This window comes from Scyliorhinus torazame, chromosome 2 (assembly GCF_047496885.1).
Source record: "Scyliorhinus torazame isolate Kashiwa2021f chromosome 2, sScyTor2.1, whole genome shotgun sequence".
Taxonomy (NCBI): Eukaryota; Metazoa; Chordata; class Chondrichthyes; order Carcharhiniformes; family Scyliorhinidae; genus Scyliorhinus; species Scyliorhinus torazame.
In genome coordinates this window covers 358583213-358607691 of record NC_092708.1, presented here as the reverse complement: position 1 = coordinate 358607691, position 24479 = coordinate 358583213, and the positions used below count along the sequence as shown (strand labels likewise).

General features: G+C 45.5%; 1 protein-coding gene across 1 annotated transcript in view; it reads right to left on the bottom strand.

The window, feature by feature from the left end:
• Positions 1-7720, bottom strand: part of rhoj (ras homolog family member J) — a 72167-nt gene extending 64447 nt beyond the window's left edge. Inside the window, exon 1 of the mRNA XM_072492114.1 lies at positions 7148-7720. Within this exon, the coding sequence (XP_072348215.1) occupies positions 7148-7328 (181 nt within the window). The 5' untranslated portion in view covers positions 7329-7720. The remainder of the gene's footprint in view (positions 1-7147) is intronic.
• Positions 7721-24479: the final 16759 nt, after the last annotated feature.

Sequence of the window (24479 nt, the reverse complement as noted above, 5' to 3'; positions counted from 1 at the left end):
ACTCCTGTGCTACTGATACGTCATTTCCCATGTGCAGATCATACAAAATACACATGAACGCACAGTCTACAATCATCCTCAGTTTAATACTACATGTCAGGGTTTACACCCTGAATGTGTACCTCAAGCAATGCAAAGTAGACATCAACACCTGGGAGACCCTTGTTCAGAGGAGACGTACTTGGAGGAACCTCCTGATTGAAGGGACATAATTCTTTGAGGTCACCCAATGGCAAGAGCAGGCCTGGAAAAGGAGCCGGAGAAAGGAATACCAATGATCTAGCATCCCAAGGTCCGACCCCACCTCCCAGAAACACCTGCCAAGTGTGCGGTCGGCGATCTGGCTCCTGGATCGGGCTCATCACCCATGCTTCTGTCCAGTAATACAGAGTTTCTTAGGTGGGCAACCATACTCATTAGCAAGTGACCGCTGAAGAATACTTAAGTTCTGAAAATTGGTTTGTATTCCAGTAACAAAATGCATCAAGTTTATCTTAAGAAACACATTGGCTAAACTGATCAATAACAAAAGACCGAAAAGGAAATTGGATGCGGTCACAAAAGATATTTTGTTTTATCCGCAGTAGGCATTCGGAGATGAGTAGCACATCTGTGCTAATCTATTCACATGGAGTTGCAGTATTTTCCTGTTCTCTGGTTGCATGCTTCACCACAGACAGTAATTACACATCATGGTCATTGTGAATCAGCTAGAGACCAATTAAATGTTATCCTTATGCCATATGTCAAGTTACAGCAACTGATGCCGTGATTCCATTACTCTTTTTCATATTCAATAAACTCATAGCATTATTGATTGCTGACCAACTGGAAATAAGACTGAATGTACTGAACTAAGCCTTGATCAAAATGATATGACTTTCTTTTTGGGGGCTGAAGGATTCCCACATCTTAGTTCACATAATTAGTTGGCACAAACCTTTTTTTTTTGAAACGCCAAATGTTTTTAATGTTGATCTGAAGTACTCAAGAATTTTCTTCCACATATGCTAATAAAGTCCTCAATAGAATGCCAGTATAAGGAAACAAACGCAGCAAAATGTCACAATAGCACATGCAAAAGAACATCCTGTGAAATAGAATCTGGTCCATAGACCTATTTTGTCAAGTCAGCATTTAAGTTGAGGAAACAATATTAAATATCACAGCAGTAACCTTTTGCCTTGTCTCATACTCAGCTACACCATACAAATTAGATAAAGTATCATGATATACACTGCTCATATTACAGTATATCTTTTGCACACAATGTTGTCCCCACCCTTTCCTCTCCCAATACCGGTGACAGCTTCCTGCTGAACAGTTCAATGGATGGCAATCACCCTCAGATACCTTTTTCGCTCCCTATGAGTTTGTACAGTGAATGTCATTAGGTTATTTTACGCTAGGCACCATTGTGGACAAAGTTAATTGTCTTCCTGCTCAACTTTCAAACATTCAATCCCAGGAACAGGAACCCTACCTGTGTGTTTTTTTTCTTCCCTAACTCCAGGATAATGATGCCAATTGTAGTAGTTGTACTAATGCCTTGGCTAGGATTAGCGAAATCTGCACCGACTATTGATTGAACATTGGACTATCCGAGACTGCCTTGTTCAGCTCCTCATTGGGTGAAAATTGCAGAGCCTGATTAGAACAGTGCTATGATATTGTGTGCAGAAGTAGTGTTTTGGGATTTTGCTCTCAGTTTTGAGAAGCTCCACAATGGGGTTAGTGTATTTGTATGGTAGTGAGAAACTAGCTGCAGCATATCAACAGGAGAGTCTGAACTGCTACTTTGTCCTGGTATTATTACTTTGACTTCCAGAAATAGAAGAATGAGTAATTGATTGGCTAACTCATTTTTGAAGACATTTAACAATACTACTTTCATAATAGCTGTACAGTGAGTTACTGTAAAATAGGTCAAAATACCATGGTATTAACATACCATTTAAACAGTAGTTTCCAAAAGAATATATAGTATGTTGGTTGTGTAAATGTAATGTTCCATTTTCACTGAAGCAGTGATTTATTATAGGTGTTGGATTTTAACCAATTGAGATTATACTATAAACAGCATGCTTCACTGTAATGGAATGCAAATCTAATATGTACGTTCCATAGGGAATTAAAATAAGAAAACAGCTACTCTTGACTAATTTTACATGCAACATCTGCGGAATACAATGTTTATACTGCGTCGAAAGTTGGATACCCTTCTATTTACTAACCATATTTATTACAACAGTCTCTACAGGAGTATGTTGAAATTGGAGCATTTAATGGTTGTGTTAGCATGAAACATATCTAGCCTAAAATACAACAGGAAAACCCACAAACCAAAGGCCAGTAGCCTTACAGAATTGCATTAACAGACAGAAGACTTTAACACATGGAACCAGTCAGTTTAATAAATCACAGATCAATTCCATTCAAATCACACAGCAGACAAGTGTAACTTGCCATATGGTATATAACACTCCCACCAATGCAAGTAACAGAAGATATATCCATCAAATCATAATGTGTTCGGTGGTGTGTTCCAAGTAGCAACACAGGGCAGGGTGAATAAAACAAAGATAAAATACTAGATGCGTTACTGATCTGAATAGTGTGCTGTGTACTATCATACACTACTGTGCATTATCCTACACATATGGTCCACCTTAAGACAATCAAAGTCATGTCCACCTAGATCTCTTAATTTTTTAAAATCCAGCCATTTTTCAATTAAAGATCTACAGTTCACTTGTACAGTTAAAAACAAAACTAAATGTTAATAATACAAGGTTAAACCAAAAACGGCAACACCAAAAGTTGCCCCACCCAATTAAATCTGATGTCATTTCAAGGACAAAAGCTTATTGTGTTTTGCAGTGAACCCAACCCTCGATCAGCACATCCTGGATCTTTTGTTTCTTTTCCTCAAATTAGACACATGCACAAGGGACAATGTTAAACTAAACTTTGACTTCCAGTTTTTAAATGTTTAAAAGCTCACACGGTTGCCGACTTCACAGACATTTAACCATGGGTTTGGGCCCTAGGCCTATCTTTCACATCTGTCAGCAATGCCATAATTTGGAGTGAGCCTTGCAAAGTTTCAGGGACACAACTAGATGCAGCTGCCAATGGTAGGAGGCTGCCGGCACAACCTTAGCCTGCCAAATGTTGCTGACTAATCAAGGAACAGCAGAATGAGTAGCACCTACAGCTCTAAGTTACATTTCTTCTGACAGCCCCAAATATGTGAAAATACAGGTTAAAACGGGTACAACAGGAGGGGCATCGCAAATGGTTGAAGTAGCCCCCAGTCAGGAAGGGTGCACCATGCAGAACTCCTGCTCCTGATTACGATCTGGAAAGCACCATAGCAAGTCGATGCTTGCGGATGTTAAGCTTGGCTGATGTCCTCCTCCACAGTCAAATACACTGACTGACACACTCTCAAGACTCATAATTGAAGAACGGCCATTTGGATGTGGCACAGAGAGCAACAGGGATATTGCAACATGGCTTACAAATAGCAACTCAAGCGTGCTGAGCCAGTCAAAAAAACTGTGCAGTGCTGGTCCGAGGACGTCCTCCGCGACTGCTTGGCGACTGTGGACTGGTCCATATTCAAGGCCGTGGCAGCTAACCTGGACAAGTATGCAACCATCGTCACAGACTTCATCAGTAAGTGTGTTGAGGACTGTGTACCAAAGAAGACAATTATGGGTATTCCACAATCGGAAACCCTGGCTCAACCAAAGTGTTACAGCACCTCCTCCACAATAGTCCTCAATACCGGAGCCCCGCAAGGTGTGTGCTCAGCCCTCGACTGTACTCCCTATACACACACGACTGCGTGGTAAGATTGAACTCCAGCTCAATCTATAAGTTTGCGGATGATACGACTGTGGTGGGCATATCTCAAACAACAACGGATAAGACTACGGGAGGGAGGTAAATGTCTTGGTTGCATGGTGTACCGAAAACAATCTCTCTCTAAATGTTGGAAAGACCAGGGAACTGATCATCGACTTCAGGAAGCGTAGCACGACACACATTCCTGTCTGCATCAATGACTCTGAAGTGGAGATGGTCGATAGCTCTAAGTTCCTGGGGGTCACCATCACCAACAGTCTGTCCTGGTCCACTCACGTTGATGCAACAGTCAAGCAGGCCCAACAACGTCTCTACTTCCTATGGAAGCTAAAGAAATTTGGCATGTCTGCATCGACTCTCACAAACTTCTACAGATGTGCGATAGAGAGCATCCTATCCGGCTGCATCACAGCCTGGTATGGCAACTGCTCGGTTCAAGATACTGCAGAGTGTGGTGAACTCAGCCCAACGCATCACGCAATCATCCCACATTGATTCTGTATACACCTCCCTCTGCCTCAGGAAGGCAGACAGTATTATCAGAGACCCTTCCCACTCAGGCATTGCCTTCTTCCAGACCCTTCCATCAGGCAGAAGGTACTGAAGTCTGAAGACCCGCACATCCAGACATAGGAACAGCTTCTTCCCCACAGCTACAAGACTCCTCAATGACTCCCCCTCAGGCTGATCTGTTCCCTGTAAGAACACTATTCACGACGCCCTATGCTGCTCTTGCTCATGTATTTGCTTTGTTTGGCCCCTTGTTCTGCACTGTAACCAATCACTGTTTGTCAATGTTCTCTGTTGATTATTCTTTTGTCTACTATGTACGTACTGTGTACGTTCCCTCGGCCGCAGAAAAGTACTTTTCACTGTACTTCAGTACATGTGACAATAAATAAATCAAATCAAACTTGTTACTATACTCCACCAATACTTTAGAGGAAATAGTTTGGAAAAAGACACAAACATTGAATTAAAAAGTAATTTAAGGTAGCATTATTAACTCAGAAATCTACGGCAAGGTAGCATAAAGTAAATTACTAGTGTTCCTAGATTTAAAATCTCCAAACTACTACAGGTAGATTTTGATGAAAATAGCCTTGGGGCCGTATCCTGCACTGAAATGTGCCAGATAGGGCCACCAGAACTAGTCCAGCAACGTTTGCCCGGTCAGCAACAAAGTAGGAACCTATACACATCATGGCCTTGGGCTGTCTCAAATCATTGCATCGTCAATGAAGTACTTTTGAAATGTAGAGAAACATGATAACCCAATTTCTGCACAGCAGGTGCTCCACTGGGGTTGCTCCCCTTCAAGCAGAGAAGGTTGAAGGAGATTTGACAGAGGGATACCAAATAGTGAGGTGTGGGGTGTCTAGGCAGAACAGGTAAAGAGAAGGGTGGAAGGGTCTTGAGCCAGAGTGCACAGAGCTGAGGCAAGAGAATCAAAGGCGACATGAGGGAAAACACTTTTTACACGGCAAATGGTCATGACTTGGAATGCACTGTCTGAAAGCATGGTGGAGACAGATTCAATCAAGGCTTTTATTAGACAAGTACTTGGAGATAAAACTTTCAGGGATCTGGGGAAAAGGTGGTGATGTGGCTGGATTGTCCTTTCAGAGAGCCCACACAGACTCAAATGGCTAAATTGTCTCCCTTCTATGCTTTAACCGTTCTTTGGTCCTCAATAGCAGTGAGAGAGTGAGTTTGGTTGGTGGATAAATGTTGGCATAGGGCATTGGGAAAACTCCACAACTCTTCAAATAATTCCATGAGATCTTTCATGCTCATTTAAGAAGCAGACCACATTTGGTTTAACTTCTCATTTGAATGCTGGCATCACAGACGGTGCACTCCTCCCTTGTGCAACCCTCCTTCATTCCTGTGCTGAAGTGTGAGCCTAGATAATGTGCTTAAATCTTTGCAATGGCACTTAAACCCAAGACCTCTGACTCAGAGGTTAAAATGCTACCACTGAGCAAAGGTTATCGTCCAAGTATCCATCTCATTAAGATTTACCCTTTATTTGTGGCAGATGCTAAATTTCACAATTATTAATTACATTATGGAGTAAAAATATTCAGAGGAAAAATGTCACAGAAATTACGCTAGTTACATTAACTTCTATAACAGAGTTTTCTGGTTAGTGTTCTCTCGTTTTGTTCAAAAACTTAAAAATTATAATTTAGAAGGGGGTGCTAGAAATGTCCAGTAGGTCTGTCAGCATGTGCAATGTGACGATGGGTTAACATTTTGAATATAATCCTTGATCAGAACAGGGAAACAAGTGGACAAAGCAAATGTGGAGGATGGAATGGCAGTAAACACGCACCCTGGCAACTCTCACTTTATCACTAAGGAGGTTAATAGGTCAAAAAGCAGACAGGTAGTGCTTAACTGGAAAATCGATGTTAGATAATATAGCCAAGTCCACTCTGAATAATTTGAAGTTTCTTCTAAACAAATTTGAGTTATCGAGTGCTTCAAATTAAGTAACATAAATGACATAGAAAATGAACTATTTAGCAACAAAAATGCATATTGTATTAAGAGCAGTGGATTCCAAGGTCATGATAAACAAGCAGCTGGAAGACATATTAAGGGGGGGGGGGGGGGGGGGAGTGAAGACAGTGGGGATTAATGTAAATGAAATTTTGGTTCAGAATCAATTGATAGTGTTTGGAAGGCATTAGTTCAGCTCAACCCATCAGACAAGTTCAGTTAAAACAGCACATCAGTAAATCCTATATAATCACGACTAGATGCATGGGAAAGGGTCCACACACTGTTCAACTTGTTCATGGGCATTCCCACACCTCATGTGTACAGTGTGATCACTTTGCCATCTCGCAAGTTCCCCGGGTTGAAACGTGGGTGGGGGGGGGAAAGAGAGAGAATGAGTGAACGATTCGATTCACTCAATGGGGTTATGCAATTAATCGAGCCACATGAGCAAGTTTCAGGACTTTTTTTCTCTCTCCCTCTCGCTGCGGAAACTGCAGCTTCGCTTTATTGCATCCTCGGATTCTTTCAGTCTGAGATCACTTTATTTACAGCAAAAGCTGCCACCCAGGTCATGCAAAGTCTCAACGGCCACACTGGAGCTGGGCTGACCCACCGTGCCCATGAGAAACTCCCCTCCCCCTGTGCTGGGCTTTATTCTGGGGGGGGGGGGGGGGGGGGACAAATCTCGGCCTAGACAGGTAACACAGATAGGGGGAGGGTTAACCCGCCTGGAGGTCAGCCTGCAGCCCGAGGCCTCTCTCACCTGCATAGTGGTCGAAGACGGTCGGCACATACTCCTCAGGAAAGGCGTCGTTAGCGTAACTCATGAGCAGACAGGTCTTCCCCACCGCCCCGTCGCCCACCACCACACACTTCAGCATGTCCCGCTGCTGCTGGCGGGGTGGCGGCCGCGGTCGCTGCTGCTCCTTCGCAACCCCCGGCATCGTCCTCAGCGCCGGCCCCTCGCCATCTGGAGCGGCCTCTCTCTGCCGGTCGCTCCCTGCCCCACTCCCCCAGCCTCGCGCGCTCCCTCTCCTGCCTCAGGAAATGAGTTTCCCGGTAAATCCAAATTAGGAGATGTGCAAAGCGGCAGCTAATACAATGGAAGCTCTGTATGTGTGTGACGGAACTGCGCCAGGATCTTTACTTTAAATCCCATCAGCGTCTGTTTCCTTCCAATGTGTGTGAGCTTTTTGTGTAAAAAAAAAAATCAGTATCCAACCCCGTCTCCCTCTTTTCTTTTGAACGAAATTATCTTTAACCTTTCCGAGCGTCGTAAACCTGCACTTTTATTCGACGGGGTGCTGGAATGCAGGCTCCATTTCAAATCGACTCTGGGTGTAATCTGATAGTTCATGTGCACGGCATGGGAGTGAGCAGATAATGTCCTTGCTGTTAGGCGAGATTGTTGAAGCAACAGCACTTTTGTCATTGGGATCCCCACGAGATTTATGAGCGTGGCTGACAATAAATTGCAGAATCTGATCAGGTCCAATAAATAGGTCAATATTTATGAATTGGAAGACGAAAAAGCATGACAATCTCGTGTTGGTATTATTGGCAACTGGTCCGCATGTCACTTCAAGTGATTTATGCGGAGGTTATATTATGACCACAACTGACCTCCAAAGACCCAAATATTGTGTTAGGGGAAAAGAAAACTCTGACTTGTGAACTTCTTTCTCAGTCATCTTGTCTCCAATGTAAAAGGACGAGTTTGGACATTGTACATGAACGTTGAGAGTGGCGCGTTGCACTTTTCGACACACTTGTATATTTTGGTACCCTCGTTGAAGGGGACCAACATGTATTGGAGTCGAAACAAACTTATTTGAACTCCGAAATAAGTCTCTCGAGTCAAATGCTTCGAAAGTTAGTGTTTCGAAAACAGAATGCAATCTAAAACTAGAGTTGTAACATAGAGCGTTTTAAACTGCCGTTTTCGATTTTTTAAAAGACAAATCATGGTGAATTGTCTCAAGAGTCGCATATGATTTGCTTATGGGTGAACCTTTAAAATGTTTTTTTGTTTGCCTTCCTGCTGAAGATCCATTGCCACCTCTCTCCCAGAAATCATGCACAGGTCATTCGAGTTAGCTCTCTTTATTGTCGATGATTCTGTTCGTAACTCAAAGAAAAACTCCGCGGCTCTGCCATTGAAAATGTGTATGTTTTCCGGACTGCTGTTTCCTGTGATACTGTATTCAGTGGTAATGGAACTTTCTCTGGAGTGTAAATATTTATCTTAAGTGTAGAACATACAGGCACAAAATACAGAGACCTTAAAGGATGATTCCCTCCTCCTGTAGGTAACTGATGCCACCGCCACCAACCCCCGTCCCCACATCTGCCCCCAAAAACAAAACTTCTAAAGGAAACAGGAAGTTAGACAATATTTTATTTTAACCATGGGAAATTGTAGCGAATTCAAATATTCCAATCGTTTACTTGGAATCCGATATGTTGTTTAAATCTAGACCCAAGAAACCGGTTTAGGTGCGAACGTGGTTGGCCTTGGCTATAGAAGAAGCAGCAGGAGGCCATTCGGCCCTTCGAGCCTGCTCCGCCATTCATTATGATCATGGCTGATCATCCAACTCAATACCCTGATCCCACCCCCCCCCCCCCCCCCTCTCCCCATCCCTTTAGCCCCAAGAGCTATATCTAAATACTTCTTGAAATTACACACCGTTTTGGCCTCAACTACTTTCTGCGGCAGGGAATTCCACAGATTCACCACTCTCTTCTGAGTGAAGACATTTCTCCTCCACTCAGTCCTAAAACATTTACCCCTCATCCTCAAACTATGACCCCTAGTTCTGGACTCTCCCACCATCAGGAACATTCTTTCTGAATCCACCCTGTGTAATCCTGTGAGAAATTTGTAAGTTTCTATGTTTAAACAATTTTCCCCAAGGAAATATGTGCTGAACCGTGTTGTGGAAGGAGGGGGAAATCGCTCACCCCGCCTTCCAGACAGCCATCCTTGGAGATGGGATAGTTTTTGTCATTTCAAATTAGCTTAAATTCGCAGAGAGCTTGTGTTTCAAGAGAAACCAATTCCGATCACGTTATAGGTATTCTCAGTTTAAGAAAGGTGAAATCCTGTTTTTGTATTTGTGAGTGTTGTAGAAATCATCAATTATTAAAGAATATTTAATAACGTTTTATTGTCACACGTATGAAGTTACTGTGAAAAGCCCCTAGTCATCACATTCCGGTGCCTGTTCGGGTAAGCTGGTATGACAACATATCTTCTGAAATTATAATGGAACATGAATTTCTGACTACGACATCTCTCCTAACCATAGAACTGTGGAATTCCTACAGTGCAGAAGGAAACCATTCGGCCCATCGAGTCTGCCACAATCCTCAAAGAACATTCCTACCTCAGCCACTCCCTGCCCTATCCCTGTAAATTCACTTAACCTGCACATCCCTGGACTCTAGGGGGCAATTTAGCATAGCTGTGGGAGGAAACTGGAACACCTGGAGGGAACCCACACAGACGCGGGGCGAAAATGCAAACTTCACACAGACACCCAAGGCCGGAATTGAACCCAGTTCCCTGCCACTGTGCCACGACATATAAAGGCATGCCATAAAACACATTATCTTGGAGTTGAGAGTAATTTAATGGCCTATTGGAAAGGAACATTGCCTTTCAAACTTAATTGATACAGTGTCAAAAGCTCTAAAATAAATCTTAATAAAACTTAAAGCAAAGCTCCAGGGTCCCGGGTTCGATTCCCGGCTCTGGGTCACTGTCTGTGTGGAGTCTGCACATTCTCCCCGTGTCTGCGTGGGTTTCCTCCGGGTGTTTCAGTTTCCTCCCACAAGTCCCGAAAGACGTGCTTGTTAAGTGAATTCAACATTCTGAATTCTCCATCAGTGTACCCAAACAGGCGCCGGAGTGTGGCGACTAGGGGATTTTCACAGTAACTTCATTGCAATGTTAATGTAAGCCTACTTGTGATACTAATAAAGATTATTAAAAGAGAATGTACCTTTCTCTCACTAGTGTAGCACCTGCATTCACTGGGGAAAGACAACCATTGTATGTTTGACGCATGCATCGGCTTTAGATAAGTTCTTATTTTAGGTACTTAACATTATGTACAGTTTAATATGAAAATGAGGCGAGATATGCAATACATTTATTACCCCTTCACCCTGCTCTAATTCCTGAAATGTGATATTCTGATGACCATACTAATTTTGATCTGATTTATTTAGTTAGACGATCTTTCATCTGCTTTGAAGTGAGTAGAGATTAATCATTTGGTAGTACAGAACTTAAGCATTGCTGAAAGATGAGATCTGCTGTCTAACCTTTTTATCTTGCTCTCGTCAGGACAGATTGCAGGATTACCAATGTACACCGCAGGAGAAGAGAGTGCTGATTGGTTGGCAAATGGACTCTGATTGGTAGAACAGTTAACTGCTCCCTGCTGCATTCTCCATGGCAACGCCTCTATCAATCATCAGAGTAGAGATAGCTAACTCAACTGTGAATTTGATGTATTAAAAAAAAGTTTAAACTCCAGAAACATTTAAAATTTTTTCACTGAATTCTAGCCCTATGAATACTTGGTTCATGTACCTGGCTAATAATTAAGGCCTATGGACACAGGGCAGTAAAGTGCAAGGTGAGGATAGGTTGGGCCACCTGTAGTATATTAATCCACAAACAGGTAGACTTATTATTACCGCCTGTTCCTGCTCCGCTAAACTGACTTCATCCTATCTTAATTCTATTTTTCCTCCCCTTGTCCAGTCTTTTCCTACTTAGAACTGTGATTCTTCTGATGCCCTCGGTCACTTTAACAGTTTCATGATCTGAATGGTCTTCTTGGATATTCAATCCCTTTACATCTCCATCTACAACTTCAACCCCCACCAGGTTGATCTGGAAGCTCTCTGCTTCTTAACCAGATACATGACCAGTCCCTGTCCACCACCATCCTCCTCCACCTGGCTGAACATGTTCTCACATTGAACAACTTCTCCTTCAACCCCACTCATTTTCCCCAAATAAAAAGTACTGCTATCATACCACCATGCTGTCTGCATTGTTCCGAGCTTTGTTTGACTTTTTGTGGAATGTATGGAACAGTTTTTGTTTCAACCCGACTCATCTTCCACTTTCACCTCTTTTGCTGGTACATTGATATCTGTATCAGAGCCAGTTCCTGCTCGCTCACTGAACTAGAAAGTTTAATCAACTTTCCTTCCACTTTCCACCGTTTTATCTTCAGAAGATCTACCTCAACTCTTCTCCTCCCTTCATTGACTTCTCTCCATTTCTGGGGATAGGCACTCAAAGTTCACGATGAGGCACCGGCGTTTGCAGCAACCTCAACTACACTTCTTCACACCATGCTTCCTGCAGGACTGCACACCATTATCCCAGTTTCTCTGTGGCCCTTGTAGTTCATAGAATTTACAGTGCAGAAGGAGGCCATTCGGCCCATCGAGTCTGCACCAGCTCTTGGAAAGAGCACCCTACCCAAGGTCAACACTGCCACCCTATCCCCATAACCCAGTAACACCACCCAACACTAGGGGCAATTTTGGACACTAAGGGCAATTTATCATGGCCAATCCACCTAACCCGCACATCTTTGGACTGTGGGAGGAAACCGGAGCACCCGGAGGAAACCCACGCACACACGGGGAGGATGTGCAGACTCCGCACAGACAGTGACCCAAGCCGGAATCGGACCTGGGACCCTGGAGCTGTGAAGCAATTGTGCTATCCACAAGGCTACCGTGCTGCCCAGTTGATCTGCAACCTTCCATTCTCTCTGTTTTCACTGCGTTTTGATAGCTTCAGCGTCTTTGAACATTTTGAAGGCAGAGCTTGATAGATCATTGATTAACAAGGAGGTGAAAGGTTATTAGAGAAGGCAGGAATGAGGGGTTGAAGTTACGATCAGATGAGCCATGACTTTATTGAATGGTGGAGAAGGTTCGAGGGGTTGAGTGGCCGACTCCTATTCCTAATTCGCATGTTCATACACTAATGTTTTCAATATGTCTTTTATCCCCAATCAATGATCCCAACCACATTTACCCCCTCCCATAACATTTGACCATGTTTATATATTTCACTTACCTCTGCTCTCACCCCTTACCCATTCATCCCAAAACCATGAGAGGGTTCCAATTGTCCTCACCTTCCACCATGCAAAGCTCTGTATATAATGATTGGGCATCATCTCTGCCACCTCCAGAATGATGTCACTACCAAAAACATCTTCCCCTCTGCTTCCAACAGTCCAAAGGGTTGTTCCCTCGGTGACATCCTGATCCATTGCTCTGACACTTCCAATACTCTTCCCTTTCCTACAGCACCTTGCTGTGCAAGTGAAGGAGATGAATCACCTGTTCTTGTGCCTCCTCCCTTCTCACTGTTCTAATATAACAAGTCCCGAAAGACGTGCTGTTAGGTGAATTGGATATTCCGAATTCTCCCTCGGTGTACCCGAACAGGTGCCGGAGTGTGGTGACTAGGGGATTTTCACAGTAACCTCATTGTAGTGTTAATGTAAGCCTACTTGTGACACTAATAAAGGTTAATAACCAGCAATTCACTTGTACTTGTTTCAATTTACTGCATTTGCTGCTCACAATGTGGTCTCTAACTTGGGAAGACCAAACACAGACTGGATGACTAATTTGCAGAATATTTGCTTGTCATTTTAATTCTCCACTTTGCTTTCACTCTGACCTTTCTCTCCTTGGCCGGCTGTGGTGTTCAAATTAAGCTCAATGAGGAACACATCTCATCTTTTGACTGAGAACATTGTAGCGACCTGGAGGCAATATTAAGTTCAACAATTCAAAATTCTAACTCCCATCTTCTTTCATGTTTTGCTAGTTTTTTTTTCTCTTGTTTCTGTCTTATTTCCTGTTTTCCTTTTGGGCGACAGCAATTCGGGATCCTGCCGTTCACACTTTAGGCACATCTTTTGTTTCTTTGCTAGTTCCTTTTAAAAAAAAAAAATTTAGAGTACCCAATTATTTTTTCCAATTAAGGAGCAATTTAGCGTGGCCAATCCACCTACCCTGCACATCTTTGGGTTGTGGGGGTGAAACCCACGCAGACATGGGGAGAATGTGCAAACTCCACACGGACAGTGACCCAGGGCCGGGATTCAAACCCGGGTCCTCAGCGCCGTAAGCAGCAACGCTAACCACTGTGCCGCCATGCTGCCCTTCTTTGCTAGTTCCTTTACCATTTCCTTTAGCCTTGTAGCTTAACCTTGGGCCATTTAATCTCTCTGCCCTTTACCCTTTTGTTTTTCTTCCCAATCTACCCCCAACCACACCCCCACCCCTTGCTCAAAATCTATTACATTTCTAACTTCTCTAGTGGAAAGTCCTGAAATGTTAACTTTGTTTCCATCTCCACAGCCTGACCTACTGAGTATTTCCAGCATTTTCTGTTGTTATTTCAGATTTCCAACGTTGCAGTATTTTGCTTTTAGTATTATGAGTTATCACTCTTTCAGATTCACAACACCCCTCAGTAGCTGCACAAAGGGTAAAGGTTTAAAGCTTTAATTGTAAAATTTGTTTGCTATGCCTGTTTCCTGATTCCAAATGGTGAATGTTTGACCAGTCAAGTACAGAGTGTCAGATTATGGCCTCTTTACTAGAAGCATGATTGAATAATTCTGGCCTCTTGGTGTAAGAAGGTGAACAATTATCAATATATTTACACTAAGCAATTTTACAAAAACCTGGAGAATGAAACTTCAAAGTAAACCACTTGGTGGTGTTTAACCTCATAATTCACAATTTGGAAGTTAATTATGTCCAAGAGAGATCAGTGGTGTGTTCTCAAAGTGACCCAAAAGAAAACTTCTGGTGCTGTGGCTATTATCAACTAGGTGACAGGTTAGGGCAAATACAATGAAAGGCATCAAGAAGACACAAGAAAAAACCTGTGCAAAAATCCAGGAGAATGAACCAGTTTTTCATGTTTTACAACTCTCCCAATTTTTATTTCCATGGAGTAGACAGAGGGCTATCAAGAATAGTTCCCTATAAATGTATTCAGAGCTACCTGCAGGTCAGTGACACGGGGGAAATTTCAGCAGCGGTGGTGTGGGAAGTACTGAAGGCGGTGGTCAGGGGGGAGCTGATCTCGATCTGGGCCCATAGAGAAGGTGGACAGAGCAGAGATGGACCGACTGGTAAAGGAGATACTACAGATTGATAGGAGGTATGCGGAGACCCCAGAGGCAGGGCTTTTAAGGGAACGGCGGAGGTTACAGGCGGAGTTTAGCTTGCTGACCACAGGGAGGGCAGTGGAGCAGCTGAGAAAGGCGAGGGGGGCGATCTATGAACATGGAGAGAAGGCCAGCAGAATGCTTGCACAGCAGCTTAGGAAGAGGGAGGCAGCTGGGGAGATAGGGAAAGTAAAGCATGGAGATGGGAACCTGGTTGGTGATTCAGTAGGGGTGAATAAGGCGTTTAGGGATTTCTGCTGCAGGCTGTGCAGGTCGGAACCCCCTATGGGGCCGGAGGGGATGAGGCACTTCTTGGAGGGGCTGAATTTCCCAAAGGTGGACGGGGAGCAGGTCGAAGGGCTGGGGGCACCAATCGGGCTGGGGGAGATAGTGGAGGGCTTGAAGGCCATGCAGTTGGGTTAAGCCCTGGGGCTGGACAGGTATCCAGTGGAGTTCTATAAAAAGTTCTCTGGGATATTGGGGCCGGTGTTGATGAGGATGTTCAATGAGGCAAGGGAAAGAGGGGTGTTGCCCCCGACGATGTCACAGGCAACGATTTCACTGATTCTTAAGCGGGACAAGAACCCGGAGCTATGCAGGCCGATCTCCCTGTTGAATGTAAATGCCAAGTTGCTGGCCAAAATCTTGTCCTCCAGGATTGAGGATTGTGTTCCGGACGTTATTGGGGAGGACCAGACGGGGTTTGTTAAAGGGAGGCAGTTGGTGGCCAATGTAAGAAGGCTGTTAAATGTGATCATGATGCCTCCGGAAGGTAGGGAGGTGGAAGTAGTGATCGCAATGGATGCAGAAAAGGCTTTTGATCAGGTAGAATGGGACTATCTGTGGGAGATACAGGGACGGTTCGGATTCGGGCGGGACTTTATTGACTGGGTCAGGTTGCTAATCAGGCTCCTGTGGCAAGTGTACGGACGGATAGGACAACATCGGACTATTTTAGACTGCACCGGGGGACGAGACAGGGATGCCCCCTCTCCCCACTATTGTTTGCGCTGGCTATAGAGCCATTGGCAATTGCCCTGAGAGCCTCGAGGGGCTGGAGAGGACTGGTCCGGGGGGGTGCGGTGGTGCACAGGATTTCGCTCTATGCGGATGACCTGCTTCTGTACATTTCGGACCCAAGAGAGGGGATGGATGAAATCATGAAGACTCTAGGGGAATTTGGCCGGTCTTCGGGGTATAAGCTTAATATGGGAAAGAGTGAGATGTTTGTGGTCGAGGCGAGGGGACAGGAGAGGTGACTGGGAGAGCTGCTATTTAGGTTATTAGAGGGAAGCTTTAGATACCTAGGCATCTAAGTGGCGCGGGAATGGGACCGGCTGCATAAATAGAATCTGGCCCGGCTGGTGGACCAAATGAAGCTCGATTTTCGGAGATGGGACGCGCTTCCGTTGTCTCTGGCTGGGAGGGTGCAAACGGTGAAAATGATGGTTCTCCCGAGATTCCTATTTGTATTTCAGTGTCTCCCCATCTTTATTCCGCAGTCCTTTTTTAAGTGGGTCAACAGAGTGATCACGGGCTTTGTCTGGGCGAGTAAGGAAGGTAATGCTTGGGCAGAGTCGGGGAGAGGGCGGGCTGGTGCTGACAAATTTTACGAACTATTACTGGGCAGCTAATATAGCCATGATCAGGAAGTGGGTGGTGAGGGAGGGGTCGGCATGGGTGTGTATGGAGGCGGCTTCATGTAAGGGCACCAGTTTGGGGGCGTTGGTAACTGCCCCTCTGCCGTTCCCACCAGCACGGTACTCCACCAGCCCAGTGGTGATGGAAGCCCTGAGAGTTTGGGGCCAGTGGAGGCGGCATGTGGGAGCAGTGGGAGCATCGGTCTGGGCCCCAATCTGTGATAATCACCGGTTTGCCCCGGGGAGTATGTATGTATCGAGGTACAGTGAAAAGTATTTTTCTGCGAGCAGCTCAACAGATCTTTACATGGGAAGAAAAGGGAATAAAAGAAAATACATAATAGGGCAACACAAGGTATACAATGTAACTACATAAGCACTGGCATCGGATGAAGCATACAGGGTGTAGTGTTAATGAGGTCAGTCCATAAGAGGGTCATTTAGGAGTCTGGTAACAGCGGGGAAGAAGCTGTTTTTGAGTCTATTCGTGCGTGTTCTCAGGCTTCTGTATCTCCTGCCCGATGGAAGAAGTTGGAAGAGTGAGTAAGCCGGGTGGGAGGGGGTCTTTGATTATGAAGCCCGCTTTCCCCAGGCAGCGAGCGGGAGGTGTAAATGGAGTCAATGGATGGGAGGCAGGTTCGTGTGATGGACTGGGCGGTGTTCACGACTCTCTGAAGTTTCTTGCGGTCCTGGGCTGAGCAATTGCCATACCAGGCTGTGATGCAGCTGGATAGGATGCTTTCTATGGTGCATCTGTAAAAGTTGGTGAGGGTTAATGTGGACATGCCGAATTTCCTTAGTCTCCTGAGGAAGCATAGGCGCTGTTGTGCTTTCTTGGTAGTATCGTCGACATCGGCGGACCAGGACAGATTTTTGGAGATGTGCACCCCTAGGAATTTGAAACTGCTAACCATCTCCACCTCGGCACCGTTGATGCTGACAGGGGTGTGTACAGTACTTTGCTTCCTGAAGTCAATGACCAGCTCTTTAGTTTTGCTGGCATTGAGGGAGAGATTGTTGTCGCTGCACTACTCCACTAGGTTCTCCATCTCCCTCCTGTATTCTGACTCATCGTTATTCGAGATCAGCAAACTTGGAGATGGAGTTGGAACCAAAGTTTGCCACGCAGTCGTGTGTGTACAGGAAGTAGAGTAGGGGGCTAAGTACACAGCCTTGCGGGGCCCCGGTATTGAGGACTATTGTGGAGGAGGTGTTGTTGTTCATTCTTACTGATTGTGGTCTGTTGGGCAGAAAATCGAGGATCCATTTGCAGAGTGGGGAGCCAAGTCCTAGGTTTTGGAGCTTTGATATGAGCTTGGCTGGGATTATGATGTTGAAGACAGAGCTGTAGTCAATAAATAGGAGTCTGATATAGGAGTCCTTGTTGTCGAGATGCTCTCGGGATGAGTGTAGGGCCAGGGAAATGGCGTCTGCTGTGGACAGGTTACGACGGTATGCGAATTGCAGTGGATCAAGGTGTTCTGGGATAATGGAGGTGATGCGCTTCATGATCAGCCTCTCGAAGCACTTAATTACGACTGAAGTCAGGGCCACCGGATGGTAGTCATTGAGGCACGTTGCCTGGTTCTTCTTTGGCACCGGTATAATGGTGGTCTTCTTGAAGCAGGTGGGGACCTCGGAGTGGAGTAGGGACAGGTTAAAGATGCCCGTGAATACTTCTGCCAGCTGGTCCGCGCAGGCTCTGAGTGCACGACCAGGGATCCTGTCCGGGCCCGTCGCCTTCCGAGGGTTCACTTTCAGGAATGCTGATCTGACTTTGGAAGCTGTGATGGTGGGTATGGGTGAGTTATGGGCTGCTGGGGCACTCGTCAGCGGATTGTTGGTTACCTGCTCGAACCGAGCATAGAATGCATTGAGTTCATCGGGGAGGAGTGCACTGCTGCCGGAGATACTGCTCAGCTTTGCTTTGTAGCCCGTTATGTTGCTTAGTCTTTGCCACAATCGCCGAGAGTCTAGCTTGGTTTGATATTCTCTCTTGGCATCTCGAATGGCTTTGCGGAGGTCGTACCTGGATTTCTTGTATAGGTCAGGGTCGTCTGACTTGAACGCCTCAGATCTGTCCTTCAGTAGGGAGTCAATCTTGTGATTGAGCCATGGTTTCCGGTTGGAGAACATATGTACTACTTTCTTTGGCACGCAGTCGTCCACACATTTGCTGATGCCACAGTGGTGGCATACTCATTTAAGTTGGTCACTGAGTTCTTAAATATGGACCAGTCCACTGTCTCTAAGCAGTCACGTAAGAGCTCTTCTGTTTCCTCGGACCAGCACTGCACAACCTTCTTAGCTGGATTCTCCCGCTTGAGTTTCTGCTTGTATGCCGGGAGAAGGAGCACCGTCTTATGGTCTGATTTCCTAAAGTGCGGTCAGGGGATGGAACGGTAGGCACCCTTGATTTTTGAGTAGCAGTGGTCAAGAGTGTTGTCGCCCCTGATGGGACAGGAGATGGGCTGGTGGAATTTTGGCAGTACACTTTTGAGGTTGGCCTTGTTGAAGTCTCCGACCACGATGAACAAGGCCTCCGGATGTTCTGTTTCGTAGTTGTTTATAACTGTGTACAGTTCGTCCAGGGCCTTCCTCACTTCTGCCTGGGGTGGGATGTAGAGCGCTGTGATAATGGCTGAAGTGAACTCACGTGGATGGGGGGGTTCTGGTTATGGCGGAGAGCGGGGGTTGAGAGGATGGGGGATATGTTCATGGAGGGGAGCTTTCCGAGTATGAGGGCGCTGGAGGAGAAGTTTGTCTTGGCGAGGGGAAACAAATTCAGGTATCTGCAGGAGCGGGACTTCCTTCGTAAACAGGTGTCAACCTTCCCACTCCTACCGCTAAGGGGGATTCAGGACAGGGTAGTTTCCAGAGGGTGGGTAGGAGAAGGGAGCATCTCGGACATTTACAAGGAACTTATGGGGTCGGAGGAGACGTAGACTGAGGAGCTGAAGCGCAAGTGGGAGGAGGAGGTGGGGTGAGAGATAGTGGATGGTCTATGAGCGGACGCGTTGAGTAGAGTCAATACGTCCGCAACATGTGCCAGGCTCAGCCTGATACAATTCAAGGTTGATCACCGGGCTGACATGACAGTGGCCCGGATGAGCAGATTCTTTGGGGTGGAGGACAGGTGCGCAAAATGTGCGGGAGGACCGGCGAACCATGTCCACATGTTTTGGACATGTCCAAACCTTAGGGGATTTTGGCAGGGGTTTGCAGATGTCATGTCCACGGTGTTAAAAACAAGGGTGGCACCGAGTCCAGAGGTGGTGATTTTCGGGGTGTCAGAAGACCCGGGAATCCAGGAGGAGAAAGAGGCAGACGTTCTGGCCTTTGCTTCCCTGGTAGCCCAGAGACGGATACTATGAGCTTGGAGGGAATCAAAGCCCCTGAAGTTGGAGACCTGGCTATCGGACATGGCTAGCTTTCTCTGTTTGGAGAAAATCAAGTTTGCAACCGTTCGTCGACTTCTTTGCGGGAAATTAATCGTCAGCAGACGGGGGGCGGGGGGTGGGGGGAGTAGTTTAGATTAGAGTAGGGGGTCAATAAGGGTGGGACCTGTACGAGAGGTAAATGGCTTTTGCATTATGTTCATGGTTTCATGTATATTGTTTATTTTGTTGTTGTTACTATACCGAAAATACCTCAATAAAATGTTTATTAAAAAAAAAGAATAGTTCCCCATAATTATACCCTAAGATCTCTTGCCTGAAGGATATAATCTTTTGATTTAATTTGTAGTGGAGTCCAGGGAACCACTTTTACTGGAGACCCTTCAACAATCATTAGAAGATAATTCATGTAAAAATCAAATGCACGCACTTTACAAAGATGAAGTCACACCAAAAGGCTAATTTATCTGGCACATCAGATGGTTCAAAAAGAGAACTAGCACTTAATAAAACAGTTTTAATGTGAACATATGTCAAATCTAAACAGTGGTTCTTACCGTACAGAATCATTTTATTTACACAGAGGAAATAATGATTTCCACCATTATAAACACAGAAAACATGGGACAGAAGGAAGCCATTCAGCCCATCATGTGTGCTGGCCACAAAATGAGTTATCTAATCTGCTTCCAAGATCTTGGTCACTAACCCTACAGGTTGGGGCATGCTAAGTGCATATCCAAATACATTTTAAATGCAATGAGAATTTTTGTATTGATCACCCTCTCAGCCAGTGAATTTGAGATCCTCACCATCCTATCAGCGAACAAACTCCCCTCTAATTCTGTCAATTATTTAAAATTTACTTCCCCTGGTTATTGACCTCTCTGCTAAGGGAAATAGATCCTTCCTATCCACTCTACCTGGGTTCCTCATATTTTTTTACACCTCAATTAAATTTCTCCCCAGCCTACTTTGTTCTAAGGAAAACAATTCTAGGCTAGTCCAACCTCTCTTCATAGCTACTATTCTCAATTCCTGACAACACCCTTGTAAATCTCTTCTGTATCCTCTCAAGCACGACCTCATCCTGCAATGCAGTGACCAGAACTGCACAGGCTTGGGCCTAACTTGTTTTTTGCATAGCTCTGGCGTAACCTTCCTGCTCTTCTGTTCTATGCAGTGGCTAACAAAGAAAAGTATCCCATATGTTTTAGCCACCTTAGTTACCTGTCTTGGTGCCTTTGGGGATCAGCTTTCTAAGGTCCCCGTCAGTACTCTACCATTTGTTGTGTATTCTTGCCTGCCCAAAGTGCATTACCTCACACTTCTCCAGATGGAATTCCATTTGCCATTTTTCTGCCCACCTGCCCAGTCCACTAATATCTTCCTGTGGTCGACACTTTTCTTCCTCACCATCAACCACACAAACCAATTTTGCTATCACCTGAAAAGTTCTTAATCATGCCCCTTACATTTAAGTCTAAATCATTGATATATACCATGGTAAGCAAGGACAGTAGATCATAAGACATAGGAGCAGAATTAGGCCACGCAGCCCATCGAGTCTGCTCCGCCATTCAATTATGGATGGTATTTTTCTCATCCCCATTCTCCTTTCTTTTCCCCATAATCCCTGATCCCCTTATTAATCAAGAACCTAGCTATCTCTGTCTTAAAGACCCTCAGAGATTTGTCCTCCACAGCCTTCTGCGGAAAAGTGTTCCACAGATTGTTGCTCTTATTAGCCTTAGTTTTATGAGCTCTAATTCTGTCACCTTTGCTCACGAGTCGCCAGGTATCTTTCTGATACCGCCACGTGGTTCAAGATCAAGTAATGATTAATAATGCAGCACACTGCTTAGTAAAAGTTAAATCAACGATCATTTATTATATACAGCAATAAATACTTATACAATAATCCTACTTCTAGACAACTACCTACCACTAAAGGCCAATACTTAACTTTGGAAATGGCCCACCAGGTCAGGGAAACGAATGGCCTTTCGTATTGGGTCTGAGCCTGCGGGATTCAAAGCTGGTACAAGTCGATAGTCAGGAGCACCTTTCTGGTAGCGATCGCTGGAGTAAGACTTACTGTTTTCTTTGTCGAAGGGTCTCGAAGGTCGCGAGCAGGAAGAGAAGGGTCGATCTGAACTTGGCCCCTATTCTTATAGTCCCCAGGGGCTTCCCGCCTCTCGGGGTGGACCTCGTACCTGGTTCCAAGTGATTGGACTTGGTCCCAATCACTTGGTTCGATATGCTCCAATAATGGGGCGATTCCTTGATCAGGGGGTGGTCGTCTACCTTCCTTTGTCACAGCCCCTGCTGGCGCCGAAAGGTCTGGATCGGCTTTATGTTGCTAATGTGTAGCAATTGTTCCCGGGGATGGCTGCATAATATGCAGATGGCTGTGTTATTGTGATGTTGATGGCTGCAGGTATCGGTCTGGGCTGACTTCCCCAGAGGCGAATACACTGTTTTACCTGCAGCTGTCCGTTTGAGTCCTGTTGGCTGATTTTCCCATGAGCCTCTTTCGTTCGCCATTTTAGATCGGGGTTTGACCATTCTAATCGGGAATCAGCCATTTTAGGTGGCTACAGTTCCTCCTTGTGATCCTAACGCGAAGCGTGAAGGATCACATACATTTTGTTCTTTCCATTCACTGACCGGGGGGGACACACCTCCTACATGGCCTCTGCTCTGACCCTAGCTATGCACAAAACATTTTACCTATCAATTCTAAGGGCGCTATGTCAGGCAGGGACATGCATTTACAAAATAACAAACTTGGAACCTCTATTTTAACCTTATTACACTATACTCACTAAACATTGCATTATCCTATCTTCCTAAAACATACAACAAAAATCATATTATTCCATAATCTTTCCTGGCTTGGCAGTCAAGCTCAGGATCATACAGTATTTTTTTTCATGAAAAATTTGTACATTTCTTTATTCACGGTAATAACGCAAGTGAATGCTCTTTATTATTTTGTTATCGATCGCGGGGGTCCGGTCGTAACTGAATATAGGGGATCTGATCCGATATACCGGGGTTCGAGCGCGGTTCGCTCTCCTTCTCCATTTACGTAGGCGCATAGTCTGCACTACACAGCAGAGTATCGCCAACGCTAACAGTGCTTCGATCACGTAGGACAGGGAGTACCAGGTTATGAACCTGGCACACCAGGAAGATGCAGTGTCGCTGGTGACTGGGCTCTGGGTACTGCGGGGCAGTGAAAAATTAACGGCAGGGAGGTTTGAAGTCATGGGGTTCGCGTTCCCGCTCAACCAAATGTCCATAAAAATCATGTTGAGCACAATGAAGGGGGTCCTCATGGCTGTCCTCTTTCCTTTTCTTTCTGTGTGTTCTCTTGTATTTTCTCCGGTCCTGGAGCTTCTGGAGTTCTGTAGAAATAAGCATAGTATCTGTAACTACCTTGGTTTAATATCCGGTATGTTAGTGTGTCTGTCCTTTGGGGCCAATTATTCCCTTTATAATTGGTCACTATGTGTGACTCCCTCATTTTTTTTCAAAAACAAATTTTAGGACACGGCACACTTCCCAATGACGGACCAGTGCTGATTTACCATCCAAATGTTCCAGGATGTAAATAGCAGATGGCAGCAACCTAAAGGTCGCCTAAACAAATACAACTTTTTGAAATGAAAGAATGTCAAATGAGGTGCGTATGGGCCGCGACGGGTAAGAGGTGGATGGAGTCCCCGGGTAGGACGGCTACCAATGCCGTATCTCCCCTACCCGAGCGTGTTTGACCAACGGGGGGGGGTCCCCAGGCAGGGCGGGTCTCATGCCGTTGCTCCACTGCCTGAGCAACCGACAAGAACGGGCAAAAATGTAGTCATTGTGGTGGGGCTGCTCTAGTGATTCTATCCTTGAATCAGAAGAGCAGTTACGATCGGGTGTCTGATACTCGAACCAGTATCAGCTGAAAAGCTAGTTCCGCTGAACAAGCGTCTGGTCTGTTGACCAGGTATCTGCATATAAGTTGGCACCGCTGAACAAGCGGCTGGAAAAAAAATTCTCCTGTCGGACGAACAACACGAAACAAACGTACGAACAACATAAAGCATCCTGCAGGTTCCATCAGGAAGGACAAAACTTCTCCCAAGCGTTTCCTTTAAACATCATGTTGACACCTCAGTTCTCTGTTGCGAACAGGGTCGCAAAGGGGTTGGCGGCTTGGGAGTCAGATTCAAGGTCGTCCCCTTCTCCCGGGTGCCAAACTCTGGAGTGGATTAGGGCTGAAAGGGCTGCTTGGTGTGAGTTGGGGTTGCTCTAGTCGTTGCGGACGAGTCTGCAGGAGTTGTCGCGGTGCCAATGAGTTGTGTCGAGTTGTGTGGGGACAAAGTCGGGGTCATCCGTGTGGTTCGGTGGTCGGTGGTGGGATATATTTAGCAAAGTGATCAGGAAGGGATCACTGGGATCGTAGACGGAGTCGCTGGGTGTAGGTCCGATTGTATGGGGATAGTAGGGAGGCGTGCTGTGGCCATCGTCTGAGTCACAGTCGCTGTCTCTGCTGCTGCAGTCTGAGGGCGTTGCCGGGGCGGAGTGTATATTTTGGGGGTGGAGTCGAGGTTGAGTCCGTGGCTGGGCTGGACGTGGTGGGGGTTGGTCAGGTTACGTTGGCTGTGGGCGGGGTGTGGTCTGCTGCGTCAAGCATGACGCGGTGGGCGTGGTTTGACTGTGTTCCATAAGCCTTTAACTGGTTTATATGAAACCACGCAGTCTTATCATTTGGGTATTTTATTTTGTATACTGATGGGCTTACTTTATCCGAAATGGAGTAC